This window comes from Aristolochia californica, unplaced genomic scaffold (genome assembly GCF_029961685.1).
Source record: "Aristolochia californica isolate CCGP_79_NKW_82.1479 unplaced genomic scaffold, dmAriCali1.0.hap1 SCAF_16, whole genome shotgun sequence".
Taxonomy (NCBI): Eukaryota; Viridiplantae; Streptophyta; class Magnoliopsida; order Piperales; family Aristolochiaceae; genus Aristolochia; species Aristolochia californica.
The window spans coordinates 3623208-3641526 of NW_027181837.1; the positions used below are offsets into that span (position 1 = coordinate 3623208).

Consider the following 18319-nt stretch of genomic DNA (forward strand, 5'->3'; position numbering starts at 1 on the left):
TTGCTTGACGTTTGGACGAGAAATTTTGGTTTTGTTATATTTTGCACATTTGAAATACGACAAAGCGATGACATGAGAGATCTACTTGACACGACTATGAGACCCTCACACACACACACACACACACACACTACCCTCCTTCAATCTCTCTTTGTTAAGTCATCATCCTAAGAGATCGCAACATGTAATGAAACCAAGTATCTTCTCACAACACGTGGCAAAGCTAAGTCTTCTTTTCATGAAATTATAACACATTATAAAACTAAGTTTCCTCTTTATGAGATCGCAATCTAATCCAATTTTTCTCACATGGTACAACAGTCCATTACTTAGTTATGCTATGTGTTAAATGACATGGAACAGGTTGTGCCACTTGGAGCTCCTGTTGGTGTCATGTGTAGCCTACTGGGCAGGATTGACATGTCATGTTGCTGTCTTCCTCTGCATTGCGCTAGTGGTAACTCCACGTTGGTTTCTCTAGTCCAGAACCCTGATCTCCTCCAAAGTCTAATATTCTTGATGCGGTGTTACGCTATGAGCCACACCTCAGGTGTAGAGGACGATGGGACCCTTCCGTTTGTAAGAAAAAAGTAATCAATCAGACGTGTTTCCTTGTCGAAATATATAGATGCGATGAATCATTTGTTTTCAATTTTTAGGAAGGATTTGACGTTTTCATCTTCTCTGGACGATGGCGCAGATTGCAATGTGGTTATTAACCAGGGATTGTCCTGAGCTGCTAAAGGGACTCTCGTGGTTTTTACGTCACTGCTCTCGCAATTTCGACACATAAATCGTTAGATTGGAAACGGGAAACTCCGATTCAATTGTTTGCATAAATAAAAGTTCTGGTTGACGATTTCTTATTCTTCGTTCCTTGCCAAATGGTCGACATGGGAGAAGAGCATATTGGGTTGCAGCATGTGCTCTTCGTCTCTTTCCCTGGTCAGGGCCACATAAACCCATCACTGAGATTTGCCAAAATTATCGCTTCGAAGGGTGCGCTGGTTACCTTCTCCACCAATGAAGCCACCGGAGAGGTGATGCAGAAAGCCACCAGCAACACCCCTGGTACTCCTACTCCCATCGGGAAGGGATACCTTCGGTTTGAGTTTTTCTCCGATGGGTGGGACATCGGTAACACTGACCTCAACGCTTTTATGACCAACCTGAAGACGGCAGGTCCACCGGCTGTTAGGGAGCTCATCTGCCGACAGGCAGACGAGGGCAGACCGGTGTCTTGCGTCGTCAACAACCCGTTCATCCCGTGGGTGTTGGACGTCGCGGAGGAGCTGGAAATCCCGAGCGCCGTCCTCTGGGTCCAGTCCTGTGCGGTTTTCTCCATCTACTACCATTTTTGCCACTTCCCAGAAATGTTCCCGGCGTCCGAGGAATGCTGGACTGGCTTCTCGCTGAAGCTGCCAAATATGCCGCGTCTCCGAATTCAAGATCTCCCTAGTTTCATGCTTCATTCGACCCCTTACAGGAGCTTAACTCAGGTCATCTACGACCAGATTGAGAACATCTCGAAAGCTTCGTGGATACTGGTGGACTCGTTCGAGGAGCTGGAGAAGCCAATCATGGAATCAATAGCGCAGCTCTCGCTTCCGCTCAAACTCCTCCCGGTGGGTCCCCTCTTCAAGTTTCCATCCAACTCTCCCACCCTTCTCGGCGACATGTGGAAAGCCACCGACTGCATCGATTGGCTGGACTCCCAACCCCCGGCGTCCGTCCTCTACGCCTCCTTCGGCAGCGTGGTGGCTCTAGGCCGGGAGCAGATGGTGGAGGTAGCGCACGGGATACGCGACAGCAGGAAACCTTTCCTCTGGGTAGTGAGAGACACGGCCAGGAAAGACCTGCCGGAGGGGTTCGAAGAGGAGACGGCGGGGAAGGGTATGGTGATCCCCTGGAGTCCACAAGAAAGGGTACTCTCGCACCCTTCCGTGGCCTGCTTCATGACCCACTGCGGGTGGAACTCCACTACGGAGAGCCTGAGCTCCGGCGTCCCCGTCATCGCCGTCCCACAGTGGGGAGATCAGACGACCAACGCCAAGTTCCTCGTCGAAGTCTACGGCGTCGGGGTGCGGCTCGGAGAAGGAGAAGGTGGGCCCCTGATCACAAAAGCGGAAGTGATTCAGGCCATCGACGAGGTCATTAGTGGACTCAGATCGGGGGAGTTCAGGGCGGCCGCTGTGAAATGGAAGGATAAGGCGGCAGCCTCGGTGGGAGATGGGTCGTCTGCTAATAACATTCAGACATTCATGGAAGATATCAAGCGCGGGGCCCGAAGTGTTCCGAGTTGAGTCTGGCTGGCACCGAGTTAAAACCCGAGACCCCCATTTCGGTTAGAGAAAATCAGTAATATCGCTACATAAAATCTTCTCTAGATCCGGTGCGGATCAGAAAACTCCGTTGCTCGCGGACTACGGAACATTCGGCCCTGGTAGTGGGGTGGGGGGAATTTGGAACGGATTCTGTCGCTAAGAGAGTAAATTTTCTTGTAGTTGCCCCTTCTTCGTCGTTATCTCTTACCCTTTTGTCACGCTTTCAACAAACTGGAACGAGTGGAATCATATTGCATGCGTGACAACTCTTTTTAGTTACAAAAGTTTTTTTAGTGAGATATTAAGTTTTAGTCATATTTTTAGGGTTTAACAAATAAACTGCTCAAGATGAATGATAGGCACACTTCTTTAATTTTAAGGTAGTGAGTCCTAACTCTGAAGTGGTACAAGATGATCAATTAAAGGAAAACTAGAGGAAAATAGTTTTAATCGGAAGAAGACGACTATTCAACATTCATACTTCCTAAGTGATATTTTCTAAAAAAAAAAAAAAACTAGGAGAGACTATAAGGGTAGAACATAATAAACTTGACCATTTATAACTTTTTTGGGTGACCACAATTTTTTGGAGTTAACTATGTAGAAGATACACAACCAAAGAACTGACATTTGACTCAAAGAGCTTTAAATTGATATCTAGTTTGACATAAAAAGATTATTTTTTTAATCTTTTATGAATTCTTGATTTTCTTTGTTTTGTAACTTGAACCTTACCGTCTCCAATGCGAATATCTCCTTAAATATAGATCAAATTGACTAAAAAAATCTCTCAATCTATAACTAGACTTCGATACCTTTCATCCAAGTATAACATTTCTTCATAAAATAGACTTATTTTGAGATAAATAATCTGATAGATTTCGGACTCTATAATCTAGCGGAACTGAGTATTCTTTCTTCTTTGACCTGCATGACCATTGACCTTTCCGAGATCGACATATCCTTCTAGAAAACTCAGAATGAAAATTGTTTGGATAGGTAAGAAAGATAAACTTACATACATTTCTTTTGATATGTAACTCTTCATGTAAAGTCTCGCTTTTGATGGCTTAAAACAACTCAAACAGTGAAGTTTTCTGTTGCTACTCGAACCTCTCTTGCAATCTGACCTTTGTTGCTTCAAATATCTATTTCTCTTTGAATAAAACTTCAATTGCAAAAATTCTTTTTGAGTTGGAAATTAGACTCGAAGATATTTCCATAAATATATAACTTGAAATATGAAAAGTTCAGTGTGGAGGTGCGAGTGCCAAGAAACCAATGGGTACTGGGACAAGAAAGAGAGAAAAAAGTTAGAATATGAACCTAAACTACTAGAGATGATAGATTAGAAAAGGATCACATTATCTTTGTGGGTTAACCGAGTCAACTCATAGAACCCGCTCTGATACCATGTTGAATATCTAGAAAAGAGAAATGCTTCACTAACTTGTTGTAATTTGAGTACATGAGCCTCTATTTGTAATAGAGGAAATAAGTAAAATCCAATTATAATTAAACTACCCTTATCCCAGTTACCCCAAAGTTAAAATATAAGTCCTAGAGTAATTGAACAACTAAACATAAATAGAAGACTAACATAACTAAAATACTTTTAACTGAGATTCTTCTATGAGATCTCCTCCTATGAGACTTTTGTAACACTCCACCATATTAATTCTGGCTCTATGAAAGTCATGTGTGACGCTTCCATACTTGCTCTTCAACAATTCCAAAGACCCTGAACATCTTACTAGTAAAGTTGGTAACTTAACCTCCTTATCCCTTTGTGTTACAGACTAATTTGTATCCATTGCAGATTGGTCTGAGAATAAAGTTCAAGGTACTAGTACCTCTCATATATCATCTTCTCAATCCATTAATAATGTTTTGTTTGTTCCGCAATTTCCATTGAGCATCCTATCAATAAGCCAATTGACGAAAAACCTTAATTTTTGTGTAACATTTCCTCCCCTCTCATTGTGTTTTTAATAACATCCAAGATGAAATAGGTAATTGGTAGGGACAATGAAATAAGAGGTCTCCATCTTGGACTCTTCCATTTTGATAGTTGTAACTAGGGGTGGCATCGAACCGAGCCAGTTTGTGAGCGGCTCGAGCTTAGCACGATTCGATTCGATTTATTTGAATCTCAAACCAAGTTTGAGATCTAGATGAGGCTTGTTTAAGTGAACGAGCCGAGCTCGACCGAACCACGGTTCAGTTTGAAAGCTCGTGAGCCGGCTCGTTAAGAGCCAGGAGCGGGAGGTCTTCGATTCTTCATCTTTCATTCTCTCAGGAATCAGGGGGAACATGGAAATGGCGTTCAACAAGCGGAGATTGAGCAAAAATGGGGGGACTTTCGTCTTCTTATTTCTCATTCTCCCTCTTCGATTTCTTACTCTGAGTCTTAGTCTTTGATTTCTTACCCTTCTCTGATTTCTTCCTCTTCACTTTCTTCTTCTCCAATCTTCTTTCTCTTCGATTTCTTATTTAAACATCTTCCTCGCCGATGGAAGTGATGAAACAGAGGTAAGTTCTTGATATTCCGGGTCTACACTATCTACAGTTGTTGGATCAGAGTTTGACAGGAGCCACACCTGGTTTTTCTCGCCCTCCTTCTTCCTTTGCCTCCGGCTCAAACCTTGAAGAATCATCAAACTCAAACCCCATAACATTTTCTTCTCATCAGACGCACATCCCACTTGAGTTTTTCGAGCCTTCTCCCCCATCTCCACTTCATTTGACTCACTGCAGCTGCTATGAATGCACCCCATTTGAAGAAATCAGGAGAATAATGATGAAATGAGAACAGAGAGAAGAGCAGACACAAAAGAAAGAAAACACATGAAAGCTGCAAAGGGAAAGTTCTTTGCATGAGGAAGAGAATTTAGTAAAAAAGGAGATGGGATTTGGGAATTTATGGCATTTAATATTTTCATCAATGTACACCAAAAATTAAAATAATTTAAGTAATGGAGGCTAATATGGTCCTAGTGGATATGGATCAACGATCAAGGGAAATTTATTAAAGGGGAAAAGGCGGGAACTGGAGAGAACCTCAAAAGGCGAGAGATTCTCCTTGCCTTGAGTAAAGTGGATAGAAGGAATCGACAGAGAGAAACAAAACGAGTGAAACATGTACAAAAGGATTGTCCTAGTCGACTAGGTGTTTGGAGTTTAATTATCTGGGTTGATAGATGAACAATAAGGCAAACAAGGGGAAGAAAACTGATCGGGTTCGGTAACCATCCAACACCTTTTGATCCCAACCACTTGTCTTCTTCCCTTGTCGCTCTTATGTCCCTACTTGACTCTCTTTTAATCTTAATCTTCTAGGTTTTTTTCGTCGTCGACGTATAGACTAACAATGATTTTTTTTCCATTTTTATCTTCTGTATTCCATTATTTCTCAGAGGTAATGGCTCTCACCCTATTGTTGATGTTTCGATTTTTAGCTCTTACTGTTCTGTTAATTTTTTAATTTTTTCATTGTATTATTTTGTTGGCCATTTTAATTGTTTTCCAAACTATTCGTCAATCCTCAGTAGTCAGTATTGCTAGATATCTGTAGACTGTAGTTTTATCGCATCGTGTTTCGAGCTCTCAATTAAAGAAGAGATATCAACCATTTTATATTGATATTGATATTGATATTTCAATGATGTTTTTGTGTTTGATTATTACATAAATTTTATGCATAATTATGCAAATTTTATGAATAATTTTATGCAGAGTGTATAGATAATTTTATATACAATTTATTTGATATGTATTTTATGCAAAATTTTAAATATAGATAGAAGCTCAAACTCAGCTCGAGCTCGAACTCGAATTCAGTTAAAATCTTTGGGTTCGAGCTCAATTATAATTTTAGACTCGAGGCTAGGCTCGACTCTAGCTCGAGTTTGAAATATTTAAATCAAATCCGGCTCGAACATAAGTAGGTTTGGGCTCGGCTCGATTCAATGCCACCCCTAGTTGTAATAACAACAAATCCATATGGAAAAACAGTGGCATAAGAGGCTTGTCATCTCTTGTTGGTTATTCTACAAAAGTTGGTTCCATCACTTAAATCTCTTACTCAGTTAAGTTTTGAGTTTTGTGAACTTGGAAATCATCACATATTCGTGTTTCTTCCTAGGTAAGATAAAGTAGTTTCCAATTTGTTTTCTTTAGTTCATTCAATTGTTTGGGGACTAGCTCATTGATCAAATATATCACAATCTAAGTATTTTATGAGTTTTGTGGATTGTTATTCTAGAGTAACTTGGCTGTATTTAATGAAGGATTGATAAGAAGTTTTATCTATCTTTGAATTGTTTTGTCCTATGATTGAAAATCAATTTAACCAGAAGATTTAGATTTTTAAGTCAAACAATGACATGAATATTTCTCTTCTTAGTTTCAGTCCTTATGTCAAAGAAGGGCATCATTCATCAATCCTCTTATATTTACACACCTTAACAAAATGGTGTCTCAAAGAAAGAATAAACATCTTGTGAGGTTGCACGAACTATTACGTTATCCATGAATGTACCTCAATATTATTGGCATCATGCTATTCTCAATACCTATTTTCTTACTAATCAAATGCCTTCTAGTGTTTTACAGGGTCAAACATTATCCTCCAAATTGTTTACAAATTTATTTGCCTTTTCGTTACCTCCTTGTGTGTTTAGATGTGTTTCTTTCTGATATGAACCCAAAATTACCCCCACAAAGATTGGAGAAGAAGAAAAATAGAAAGAGAAGCCACCACAAAATAGAGAGTGCCACCTCCAAAAAACAAGGGGTGTGGGACTTGGGGGCAAAAGAGGGTAAAAAGGAAAAAATGCTCCATCTTCTTAATAAGATAAAATTCTACTATATTAGATGTATTTTTAATTGATGTAATCTTTCAATTACTAGTATCTCTTCTAGACTAATGTAATCCTTTCAATTCTCTAGAATCTCTCTTCAAGTTATGCAATCATATTTGATTAAGGAGGTTCCTAAATAATGATATAAATAAGGGTATTGCTTGAAGAAAAACTAATCACACCTATTCCAAAATATCTCGTCTCCTTCCTCTCTCGAATTCATGCCTTAGCATCTCTCCTCTCTCCTCTCCTCTCTTCTTTTTTGTTTTCCTTTAGCTCTCACTCTATCTCCGTCATGTCCTCTACTTGACTTCTCTCACCTTCCCTTCTCTCATATTACAACCCTTATAACCTCTCTATTTCAACTCTTTCTTAAACTTTCAAAAAAGATAAGGACCTTGCTCAAGTGGGTTGTCATTAGTTAGTAGTAGAGCAGTCCTTTGGGAGCGTCTCTGTCTCAACCATTAACCAAATAGAAGATCAATTCAGCTACATTGCACATATGATATTTATCATATTATCTACTTCACAGGAAGCATATTGTATGTGAAAATATTATGCTTTAATGGAAGATATTCAAGTTTAGTTTTGGAAGAAAGAGATTTAATATTAATCTAATCTCTCTATAAAGATATATCCCCATTGGAGTCAAACCTGTTGTAGAATAAAGCCAATCAAACAGTCCAAAAATATTCAAGGTGAGAGTTTTATATATCAACTTATGGATAAAATTAAAGATCTTCGCGTCTACTTCTTGGTGCAATAAACTATTTGGTATTCTAAGCTATTTTCTATGAGATATCATCATCAAAAGCCATAAAAAGGTCAATCTTGTTGAAACTTTTTTTTTTCCTTGAACCCATTCAACCTAGCCCTCCCTTTCTCTTCACCATTAAATTATGTACCAAATCTAAAGAAAACATAGATGTTGGAAAATTTTAAACGTTAGTTGGAAAACCTATTCATCTCACAGTTACAAGACAAAACAATGTTTTTAGTTAGTTTATGCATCAATCATGACAACGTCATTGATTGACTTTAGAAAGAATCCTTTAGTATCTAAAGCAAATCCAAGTCAAGATATATTATATAAATCTCATGGGCATATAACAATATTCAAGGATTTGTAGATGTAGATTGGATTGGTTCTCCTTATGGAAGAAAATCTACTTCAGGATATTGCGCCACTATTGGAGGCAACTTGGTCACTTGAGAAACAAAAAATAAGAGTGTGATAGCTCGATCCAATGCAAAAGCAGAATATATGGTCGTAGCGCATGGGCTTTGGTTGTTAATGACAAATCTTGGGTTTCCAATAACCATGCCCATGCAACTTCATTGTGACAATCAAAGGATTATTCATATTGTGGCCAATCTAGTTTTATGAAAGCACAAAGCACATCAAAATTGAATGTCATTTTGTTCGAGAGCTACAAGCTAGCGTATATCTATGCAATATATTTCCTCTAGAAATCAACTAACAAACATTTTCACAAAAACTGTTATAGTAGGACCATTTGGTTCTACTTGCACAAAACTTGGTATATTTGATATTTTTGCACCAATTTGAGGGGGAGTGCTAAAGAATCACTAAATGACTTATCTTGTAATGAAAAGAATGAGGGGGCATACCTTGTAATTACTAAGCTTTTTAAGTTCATTTTTATATTTATCATATGATAGGGTTTCTACCCCTGATTATAAATAAGACATCAGGGGAAGGTGATATGGCTCATACTTGAGCTCTCCTTGTATGGCTCAAAACCATAGCTCGAGGTCTCTCCTTACTCTCCTTCCAAGCTCTTTTTTTTTTTTTTCCCTTCTTTTCTTCCTACTTGTTCTTCATTCAATTTCAGCTCTTTCAAACATGAAGCCCTAGAATCAAACAAAACCAAGCAACAAAGTTTTCTTCAAGTCAAATACATCATGTCATCATCAATAGTTTGTAATTTGCTTAAGCATCAAGGTAGCCAACTCTCCATGATGTCACCTGCCTCTACAAAATGATTTCCTCCCATGAGATCACCAAACATGAAATCTTCACTCCTTTGGCAACCAAGTCCTTTAAATCTTCAAAATAAATGAAGCACCACAATAAATATTCAAGGTTTAACCGAAACTGAAAATTACTGACTTGGTACTACTGAAAGAAAAAAAAATCGAAGCTTTTCATAAGAAAGTAAAACGGAATCCAAGAAGACAAGACGCCTTAAAGCGTCTTGTAGACTTGAGAATCCATGCAATACTAAACTGGGAATTTCAAGTACTGTGTCAATTTTACAAGGACTATCAAATGTTCGCACATGCATACAAAATTTGGGTTATGTTGAAAGTCAAAGACTTAATTCTAAACATCTTCCTTGAAACTATAAACTTAGTTCTTCACTAAAAGGGTTATGGTGTTTAATTTCAGAATATAATCTCATATGGACAAGCCCTTATCCACTCAATTATCTTTAAAACTGAATATTAGAGCTTCTCTTATTCTGTATGACCCGCGTGTTAGGTTTGATGATGAACAAACTTGGGGGAGGGGGAGGATGAATAGGTTTGTTAACTTTTACCACTGATTGTAAATCTTTTGGCTTAATCCTTATGTTTTTATATTTATCATTTCAATTAATTCAAAGTGTAAGGTCAATGTTACATATTATGATTATGTACAATGATCAAAGTACAAGTGGAAGCAAACACATATAAAGTACACAAAATTTTTAGGTAGTTCACGATCCTTCTCAAAATCCTTCTACATGTTCACAAACCTTCTACAGATTGCTAGTCCTTCTCAAAATCCTACTACATGTTCACAATCCTTCTACAGATTTTAGTCAATTCAAAATCCTTCTACAAATTTTTAGGTAGTCCACAATTGCTAGTCCTTCTCAAAATCCTTCTACATGTTCACAATCCTTTTAAAGATTTTTAGGCGGTTCAAAATTTTTCTACAAATTTTTAGGCGGTTCAAAATTTTTCTACAAATTTTTAGGCGGTTCACAATCCTTCTACTCGGATAAGGCACACACAAATGGAAACTAGTCCTTCTCAAAACAAGTGAAAGCTTGAGAGACTTGGTTTTTTAAATATGGCCAAATTATAAATACAACCTATGGAACTAGCAAATCGCTACAGTCCATATGGAACTCAAAGCACGCCCAAGTAAAAAACTTTGTGCTCATGTCAAGAAAACTGATAGAATACCAGTGATCAGAGCCATTATGTTGCTGTCTTCCTCTGCATTGCTCTAGTGGTAACTCCACCTTGGTTTCTCTTTCTTAGGGACAATTATGGTGGTCCAGAACACGATCTACTCCTCCAAAGTCGGATATTCTTGATGCGGTGTTACGCCATGAGCCACACCACTCACTAACACTTCAGCAACCCCAACGACGTTCGTAATAAGACGTAAATCTCATAAGAAAAGGTAATCGATCAGAAGTGTTTCCATGCGATGAATCATTTTTTTTTTTTCGATTTTTTGGAAGGATTTGACGTTTTCTTCTTCTCTGGACGATAGCAAAGATTGCAATGTGGAATAACCTGGGTTTTACGTCACTGCTCTCGCAATTTCGACACATGAATCGTTAGATTGGAAACTGGAAACTCCGATACATTTGTTTGCATAAATAAAAGTTCTGGCATACGATTTCTTATTCTTCGTTCCGCAAATGGTCGATATGGGAGAAGATCATATTGTGTTGCAGCATGTGCTCTTCGTCTCCTTCCCTGATCTGGGCCTCATAAACCCATCACTGAGATTTGCCAAAATTATAGCTTCCAAGGGTGCGCTGGTTACCTTCTCCACCAACGAAGCCACCGGAGAGATGATGCAGAAAGCCACCAGCAACACCCCTGGTACTTGTTAGAACCTCAAACAGAAAAGAGCCGTTGAGCTCTGTCGTCGGGGAGGCGAAACCGAGAAGACGAACAGTAAAAAAATAAATTTGATTTCTCATTCGTCACTTCACAAATTACAATTTAGGGTTTTATACAATGAAGAAGGGTAAAATGGTAAAAACACAATATTACAAAATAATAAAATAATAACATTATAATACTCCTCCTCAAGGTGGCTTGTAAATGTCCTTGACAACCATCTTGGACAACAAAGAAAAAAGGTGGGTAGAAGGGAGAGGTTTAGTAAACATGTCAGCTAACTGGTACTGAGAACGGATGGGAAGTAACTTGAGGACTCCCGAAGTAACACGTTCACGAACAAAATGACAATCAATCTCAATATGTTTGGTGCGCTCATGAAATGTAGGGTTAGAAGCAATGTGTATCGCAGCCTGATTGTTGCAGTAGAGCAGCGCATGAGAATCAACTTTGACTTGAAAATCTTGAAGAAGTCGTTGTAACCAAATAAGTTCACTGGCAGTGGAAGAAAGAGCTCGATATTCAGTTTCGGCGGAGGAGCGGGAGACGGTGGTCTGCTTTTTGGCCTTCCAAGAGACCAAAGAATTACCAATGAAGATGCAAAAGCCTGTAGTAGATCGGCAAGAATCAAGGCATGATCTCCAATCAGCATCAAAGTAAGCGCATACCTGCAAGGAAGAAGTAGAAGAAAACAACAAACCTTGACCAGGACTGGTCTTGAGATAACGAAGCAGATGATGTACTGCCTAGAGATGAGGAAGGCGGGGTTGGGCCACAAATTGAGTGAGCTTGTGAACGGCAAAAGTAATGTCGGGGCGAGATAAAGTGAGGTAAAAAATTTTTCCAACAAGCCGCCGATAGTGGGTTATATCAGGAAACAGGTCACCGTCAGTGGCAGTTAAAGGAAGCTTGGGATCCATGGGAATACTAGTGGGTTTACAAGCTAGGTAACCTGAGTCTTCAAGTAATTGTAAGGTGTAATGGCGTTGAGAAAGCACAATACCGGCCTTGGACTGAGCAATTTCAAGACCAAAGTGCTTAAGACAACTAAGATCCCTGAGCTTGAACTGAGTATGCAGAAATTGTTTGAGCTCAGCAATAACACTAGATGAAGGGCCAGTAAGGATGATATCATCCACATAAACCAGGAGGGCGACAAAGGAGGAGCCATGTCCTTTTGTGAAAAGAGAGTAATCGGATTTCGATTGAAGAACACCAAAGGTGATTAAAACGTGAGAAAATTTTGTGGCGCGAAGCCTGTTTGAGACCATAAAGGGACTTGTGAAGCTTGCAAACCAGTTTGTTGGGAGAGGAAGGGGACTCCCCCTGTCGAAGGTAGCCAAGAGGGAGATCCATATAGATTTCTTCAAAAAGATCACCATGTAAAAAGGCGTTATTGACATCAAGTTGAGCAAGATGCCAACCATGGGAAGCAACAAGAGCAAGAAGAACCTTCACAGTTACTAATTTGGCTACTGGAGAAAAAGTGTCGACAAAATCTAAACCTTCTTGTTGGGTATAGCCTTTAGCTACCAAACGAGCCTTATGACGCTCAAGAGAACCATCAGAGTTAAGTTTGATTTTATAAATCTATTTGCATCTAATGGTATATTTATCAGGGGGCAGAGGAGTGACGGTCCAGGTGTTGTTTGCTTCCAGAGCGGCCAACTCGTCACGCATAGCCAACCTCCATTCAGGACACTTCACTGCTTTATGATAATATTGAGGTTCAACCTGATAAGAGAGACTGAGTGCAAAGTGTTTGTGGGAATCAGAAAGGGCATGGTAAGAGATGGAGTTAGAGATTGGATAAGGCTGAGAGAGTGGAACAGATGGAGGAGAACCAACAAGTAAATTACAGTGATAATCCTGTAAGTAATGAGGTTGATGAGTCTTCCTAATAGATGTGCGAAGAAGAGCACCAACGGATGAGGAAAGAACAAGTGTGGGAGGAGCATGAGGTGAATGACTAGCAACTGGAATATCAGAAATAACGAGGGAAGTAGGAATAGGGGAAGAATTGAGGTTGGGAAAAGGATGAGCTTGGAGGGAGGAGTGAGGCAGAACTAAATCAGGAAAGGGATTAGCAAGTTGATCTGAACGTGTGATAGTATGGAAACGAGCCTTATGGCGCTCAAGAGAACCATCAAAGTTAAGTTTGATTTTATAAATCTATTTGCATCCAATGATATGTTTATCAGGGGGCAGAGGAGTGACGATCCAGGTGTTGTTTGCTTCCAGAGCGGCCAACTCGTCACGCATAGCCAACCTCCATTCAAGACACTTCACTGCTTCATGATAATATTGAGGTTCAACATGAGAAGAGAGACTGAGTGCAAAGTGTTTGTGAGAATTAGAAAGGGCATGGTAAGAGATGGAGTTAGAGATTGGATAAGGCTGAGAGAGTGAAATAGATGGAGGAGAACCAACAATTAAATTACAGTGATAATCCTATAAGTAATGAGGTGGATGAGTCTTCCTAGTAGATGTGCGAAGAAGAGCACCAACGGATGAGGAAGGAACAAGTGTGGGAGGAGCATGAGGTGGATGACCAGCAACTGGAATATCAGAAATAACGGGGGAAGCAGGAATAGGGGAAGAATTGAGGTCGGGAAAAGGATGAGCTTGGAGGGAGGAGTGAGGCAGAATTAAATCAGGAAAGGGATCAGCAAGTTGATCTGAACGTGTGATAGTATGGAAAGGGAAAACTTCCTCATGCAACACGGCATCTCTGGAAAGAAAAACCTGTTTGGTTTCCACATCATAGAATTTATTACCTTTCACACCAGCTGGATAACCAAGAAACACACAAACCCGAGCACGAGGGTGAAACTTGGTGCGACGAGCAGCTAAGGTGGAAACAAAGGCTAAACAACCAAAGACGCAGAAGATGGAATAATCAGGAAAAGTGTTATAGAGCAAATGGAAGGGGATGTTATGGCGTAAGAGAGGAGAAGGAGTTCGATTAATTAAGAAAGTCGCATTAAGAATACACTCGGTCCAAAAAGGGATGGAGATGCGGGATTGAAAAAACAACAATCGAGCTACATTCAAAAGGTGTTGATGTTTATGTTCAACAATTGAGTTTTTCTGAGGCCTTTCACCACATGAGAACTGGTGCAAAACTCCTTGAGTTTGAAAAAAGTCAACAAAGGATAACTCAGGTGCATTATCAGATCGAAAAACCCTTAAACTGCTTAGAAACCATGGTAAAAAAATGCGGTATCACAGAGACAACATCAGATTTAGCCTTCAATAGATAAATCCAAGTAAATCTAGTACAATTATCAATAAGAGTTAAGAAAAAACTGATGACCAGTATAGGAAACAGTTTGATATGGTCCCCAAATATCACAATGCACAAGATCAAAAGGAGACGCTGACAAATGATTATGAGATTCAAAAGATAATCTACGTTGTTTAGCAAGAGGACAAATATAACAAGGATTGGATTTATGTAATCTAGTTACATCACAGTTTAATTGATCCTTCAAAAAATCAAGTCTCTTAAAAGAAATGTGTCCTAGCCTATTATGCCAAACATGGTCAGAAATATTGTTAACAAAAATATGAGAAACATAATTCAAATTTTGAGCATTGAAGACATAGAGATCTTGGATTTTGTCACCCTTGCCAATCGTCCTCTGGATGGAGAGATCCTGGATAACAAAACAATCAGGAAGAAAATTTACTGTGAGGCCAGAGTTAGTAACTAAAGCACTAACAGAGATCGAGTTGAATTTGAATTGAGGAACAAACAGTACGTCTTTAAGCATAAGGTGATAATGCAATTTAATATCACCAGCAAAGTGGACCAAAAACTGAGAATTATTGGGCAAAGTAACAGTAGTGTGTGGGATAGCATGCAAGGAAACAAAAACATGAGCGTGAGAGCAAATATGTCTAGTTGCTCCGGAGTCTACAATCCATGATTGAGGTGAAGAAATTAGAGGATTTAAAGTTACAAAAAAAAAGTACCTGCCAAGCAGTTGGATGTAGAAGATGTCGGAGCAGTAGTGACTGTTGCTAAGCTATGCAGGTGTGTAGAAAGCATTGACATGAGTTGCTGATATTGAGTAGGGTCCAGATTCTGAACAAAACTTCCAACAGAAGGAGAACCTTGGCTATCATCAGCAATAGAAACTTGATGAGCAGCAGCATGAGGATTTTGGTTGGTTTTGGGTGTGGGGCCAAGCGGATGGTAATTGCTTAGTTCTTCCCAAATGGTTTTCAACTTGGTGAAATAAGAGCTAACAGAATCCTTGTCTTGACGCAAGGTCATCAATTCTCGTTTAAGCTAAAAAATACGCGGGCCATTGCTCTATTAAAAACGATCCCGAAGGTCGAGTAAAATTTCTTGGGCAGATGTAGCAAAAATTACACTCGTAGAGATTTCCTTGGAAACCGAATTTAGGATCCAAGAGAGGATCATGTTATTATTCCGGGTCCAAGAGTTAAGCAAAATAGGATCAGCACTTTGAGGTTCAGGTATGGAACTATCGACAAAACCCACTTTGTTCTTCACGGATAAGGCGATCAACATCGCACGACTCCAACTGATGTAATTTTCACCGGTGAGCAGCTGCGAGACAAGAACTTGCCCGGGGTTGTCCGAGTGGTGAATATAATATGGGTTCGATGGTTCTTAAAAAACGGACCGAGACGAACTGGTACGAAGACCAGAATCGGAAGCAGCCGTCGATGAGTAAGTCTCCATGGATCACTGACCAAAGCAGACCACCAATGCAACGCCAAAAAAAATTCACCAAGAAATTACAGTGAACACTGCGCCAACCAAACCAATCCAACACAAATCTTAACATAAATCGTCCAATCAAACAGATCCAACACAAATATTTTCCCCACGGCCAACAGTGAAGGCTGCGCGGAAAAGTACCTTCGCGACCAGCCAAAATTTTTTTTACCACTGCCAACAGTTTCGTATCTTCTCAAGAACGGAAACGCCCAGACAGAAAATCGAATCCGTAGCGGAACCAGACGAAGAGAAAAAAAAAATTAGAAGAGGTACGAAAGCTAACCTCTTTGCCGGGAAATAACCAACAGAGCCAACAGAGGGAGAAACCAGCCACTGCAGAACACCGATGGCCGAAAATAGGTCGCCGAAGGCCGGAAAGCTTCGCCGAAATCCGTCCTCTCGGTAACGGAACTAGACGAAATAAAATTAGAGGGTCGTGGACTAACCTCTTCGCCGGGACGCCGATGGCCGAACCAGACTGAAAAATAATCAACGGAGTGAGAACCACCGCTGCCGAACTCCGATGGCTGAAGCCAGTCGCCGAAAATTTTGGGGAAAGAGATGAGGAGAGGTCCGTTGTCTGAAGATAATCAGAAAATGCAGATTGACTGGTTTGATACCATGTTAGAACCTCAAACGGAAAAGATCCGTTGAGCTCTGTCGTCGGGGAGGCGAAGCCAAGAAGATGAACAGTAAAAAAAAATTTTGATTTCTCATTCGTCACTTTACAAATTACAATTTAGGGTTTTATGCAATGAAGAAGGATAAAATGGTAAAAACACAATATTACAAAATAATAAAATAATAACATTCTAATAGTACTCGTACTCCCATCGGGAAGGGATACTGACCTCCGATGGGTGGGACATCGGTAACACTGACCTCGACGCTTTTATGATCAACCTGAAAACGGCAGGTCCACCGGCTGTTAAGGAGCTCATCTGCCGACAGGCAGACGAGGGCCGACCGGTGTCTTGCGTCGTCAACAACCCGTTCATCCCGTGGGTGTTGGACGTCGCGGAGGAGCTGGAAATCCCGAGCGCCGTCCTCTGGGTCCAGTCCTGTGCTGTTTTCTCCATCTACTACCATTTTTGCCACTTTCCAGAAATGTTCCCGGCGTCCGAGGAATGCTGGACTGGCTTCTCGCTGAAGCTGCCAAATATCCCGCTTCTCCGTATTCAAGATCTCCCTAGTTTCTTGCTTCAATCGACCCCTTACAGGATCATAACTCAGGTCATCTACGACCAGATTGAGAACATCTCCAAAGCTTCGTGGACACTGCTGAACTCGTTCGAGGAGCTGGACAAGCCAATCCTGGAATCAATAGCGGAGCTCTCGCCTCCGCTCAAACTCCTCCCGGTGGGTCCCCTCTTCAAGTTTCCATCCAACTCTCCCACCCTTCTCGGCGACATGTGGAAAGCCACCGACTGCATCGATTGGCTGGACTCCCACCCCCCGGCGTCCGTCCTCTACGTCTCCTTCGGCAGCGTGGTGGCTCTAGGCCGGGAGCAGATGGTGGAGGTAGCGCACGGGATACGCGACAGCAGGAAACCTTTCCTCTGGGTAGTGAGAGACACGGCCAGGAAAGACCTGCCGGAGGGGTTCGAAGGGGAGACGGCGGGGAAGGGTATGGTGATCCCCTGGAGTCCACAAGAAAGTGTACTCTTGCACCCTTCCGTGGCCTGCTTCATGACCCAATGCGGGGAACTCCACTATAGAGAGCCTGAGCTCCGGCGTCCCCGTCATCGCCATCCCGCAGTGGGGAGACCAGATGACCGACGCCAAATTCCTCGTCGACGTCTACGGCGTCGGGGTGCGGCTAGGAAAAGGAGAAGGTGGGCCCTTGATCACGAAAGTGGAAGTGATTCAGGCCATCGACGAGGTCATTAGTGGACTCAGATCGGGGGAGTTCAGGGCGGCCGTTCTGAAATGGAAGGATAAGGCGGCAGCCGCGATGGCAGAAGGTGGGCCGTCTGCTAACAACATTCAGACATTCATAGAAGATATCAAGCTCTCGAGTTGAGTCTGTTGGTGTGAGTTCCTCCAAAAGAGGACTTATTCTGATGCGTAAAAAGAGTGGAAGAAGTCCGGCGAGACCGGTTAAAATTACCCATAATCTTTGTATATAAATAAGGATGTATTTGTATGAAATTAATGAATATGAAAGAAATATTTTACGAGAGTTTACATGGTATCTAAGGCTAGATCAACCAGTTCGATGATTGTAGGAGTAAAATTCTGGTTCGGCAACGACGCAGGGAACTGGTATGCGAGCAAATCTGAAACCCCTCATCTTCCTGTGCCGCAACCATAGCAGGGAGCGGGCTGAAATCTTCTATGGAGAACCCACATGCAACGCCTCTACTGGTGCTTCTACGGACCAGCGAGAAACCTCAATCCGATAGGCTTGCTCTCTGCTGGTGCTCCGATCCGGTATTCCGAGAGGCTCGCTTTGTCACCTATGTTCGAGCTGAGCTTAATTTAAATATTTCGAGCCGAACTTC

The 18319-nt window shown here is 41.0% G+C and overlaps 1 protein-coding gene and 1 pseudogene across 1 annotated transcript; both read left to right on the plus strand.

The window, feature by feature from the left end:
- Positions 1-793: 793 nt before the first annotated feature.
- LOC137953957 (gallate 1-beta-glucosyltransferase 84A24-like) lies at positions 794-2623 on the plus strand. Its single transcript, XM_068801533.1, has one exon. The coding sequence runs from the start codon at positions 885-887 to the stop codon at positions 2301-2303; it is 1419 nt and encodes a 472-aa protein (XP_068657634.1). The 5' UTR covers positions 794-884; the 3' UTR covers positions 2304-2623.
- An 8237-nt stretch (positions 2624-10860) lies between these two features.
- LOC137954028 (gallate 1-beta-glucosyltransferase 84A24-like) lies at positions 10861-17942 on the plus strand (annotated as a pseudogene).
- Positions 17943-18319: the final 377 nt, after the last annotated feature.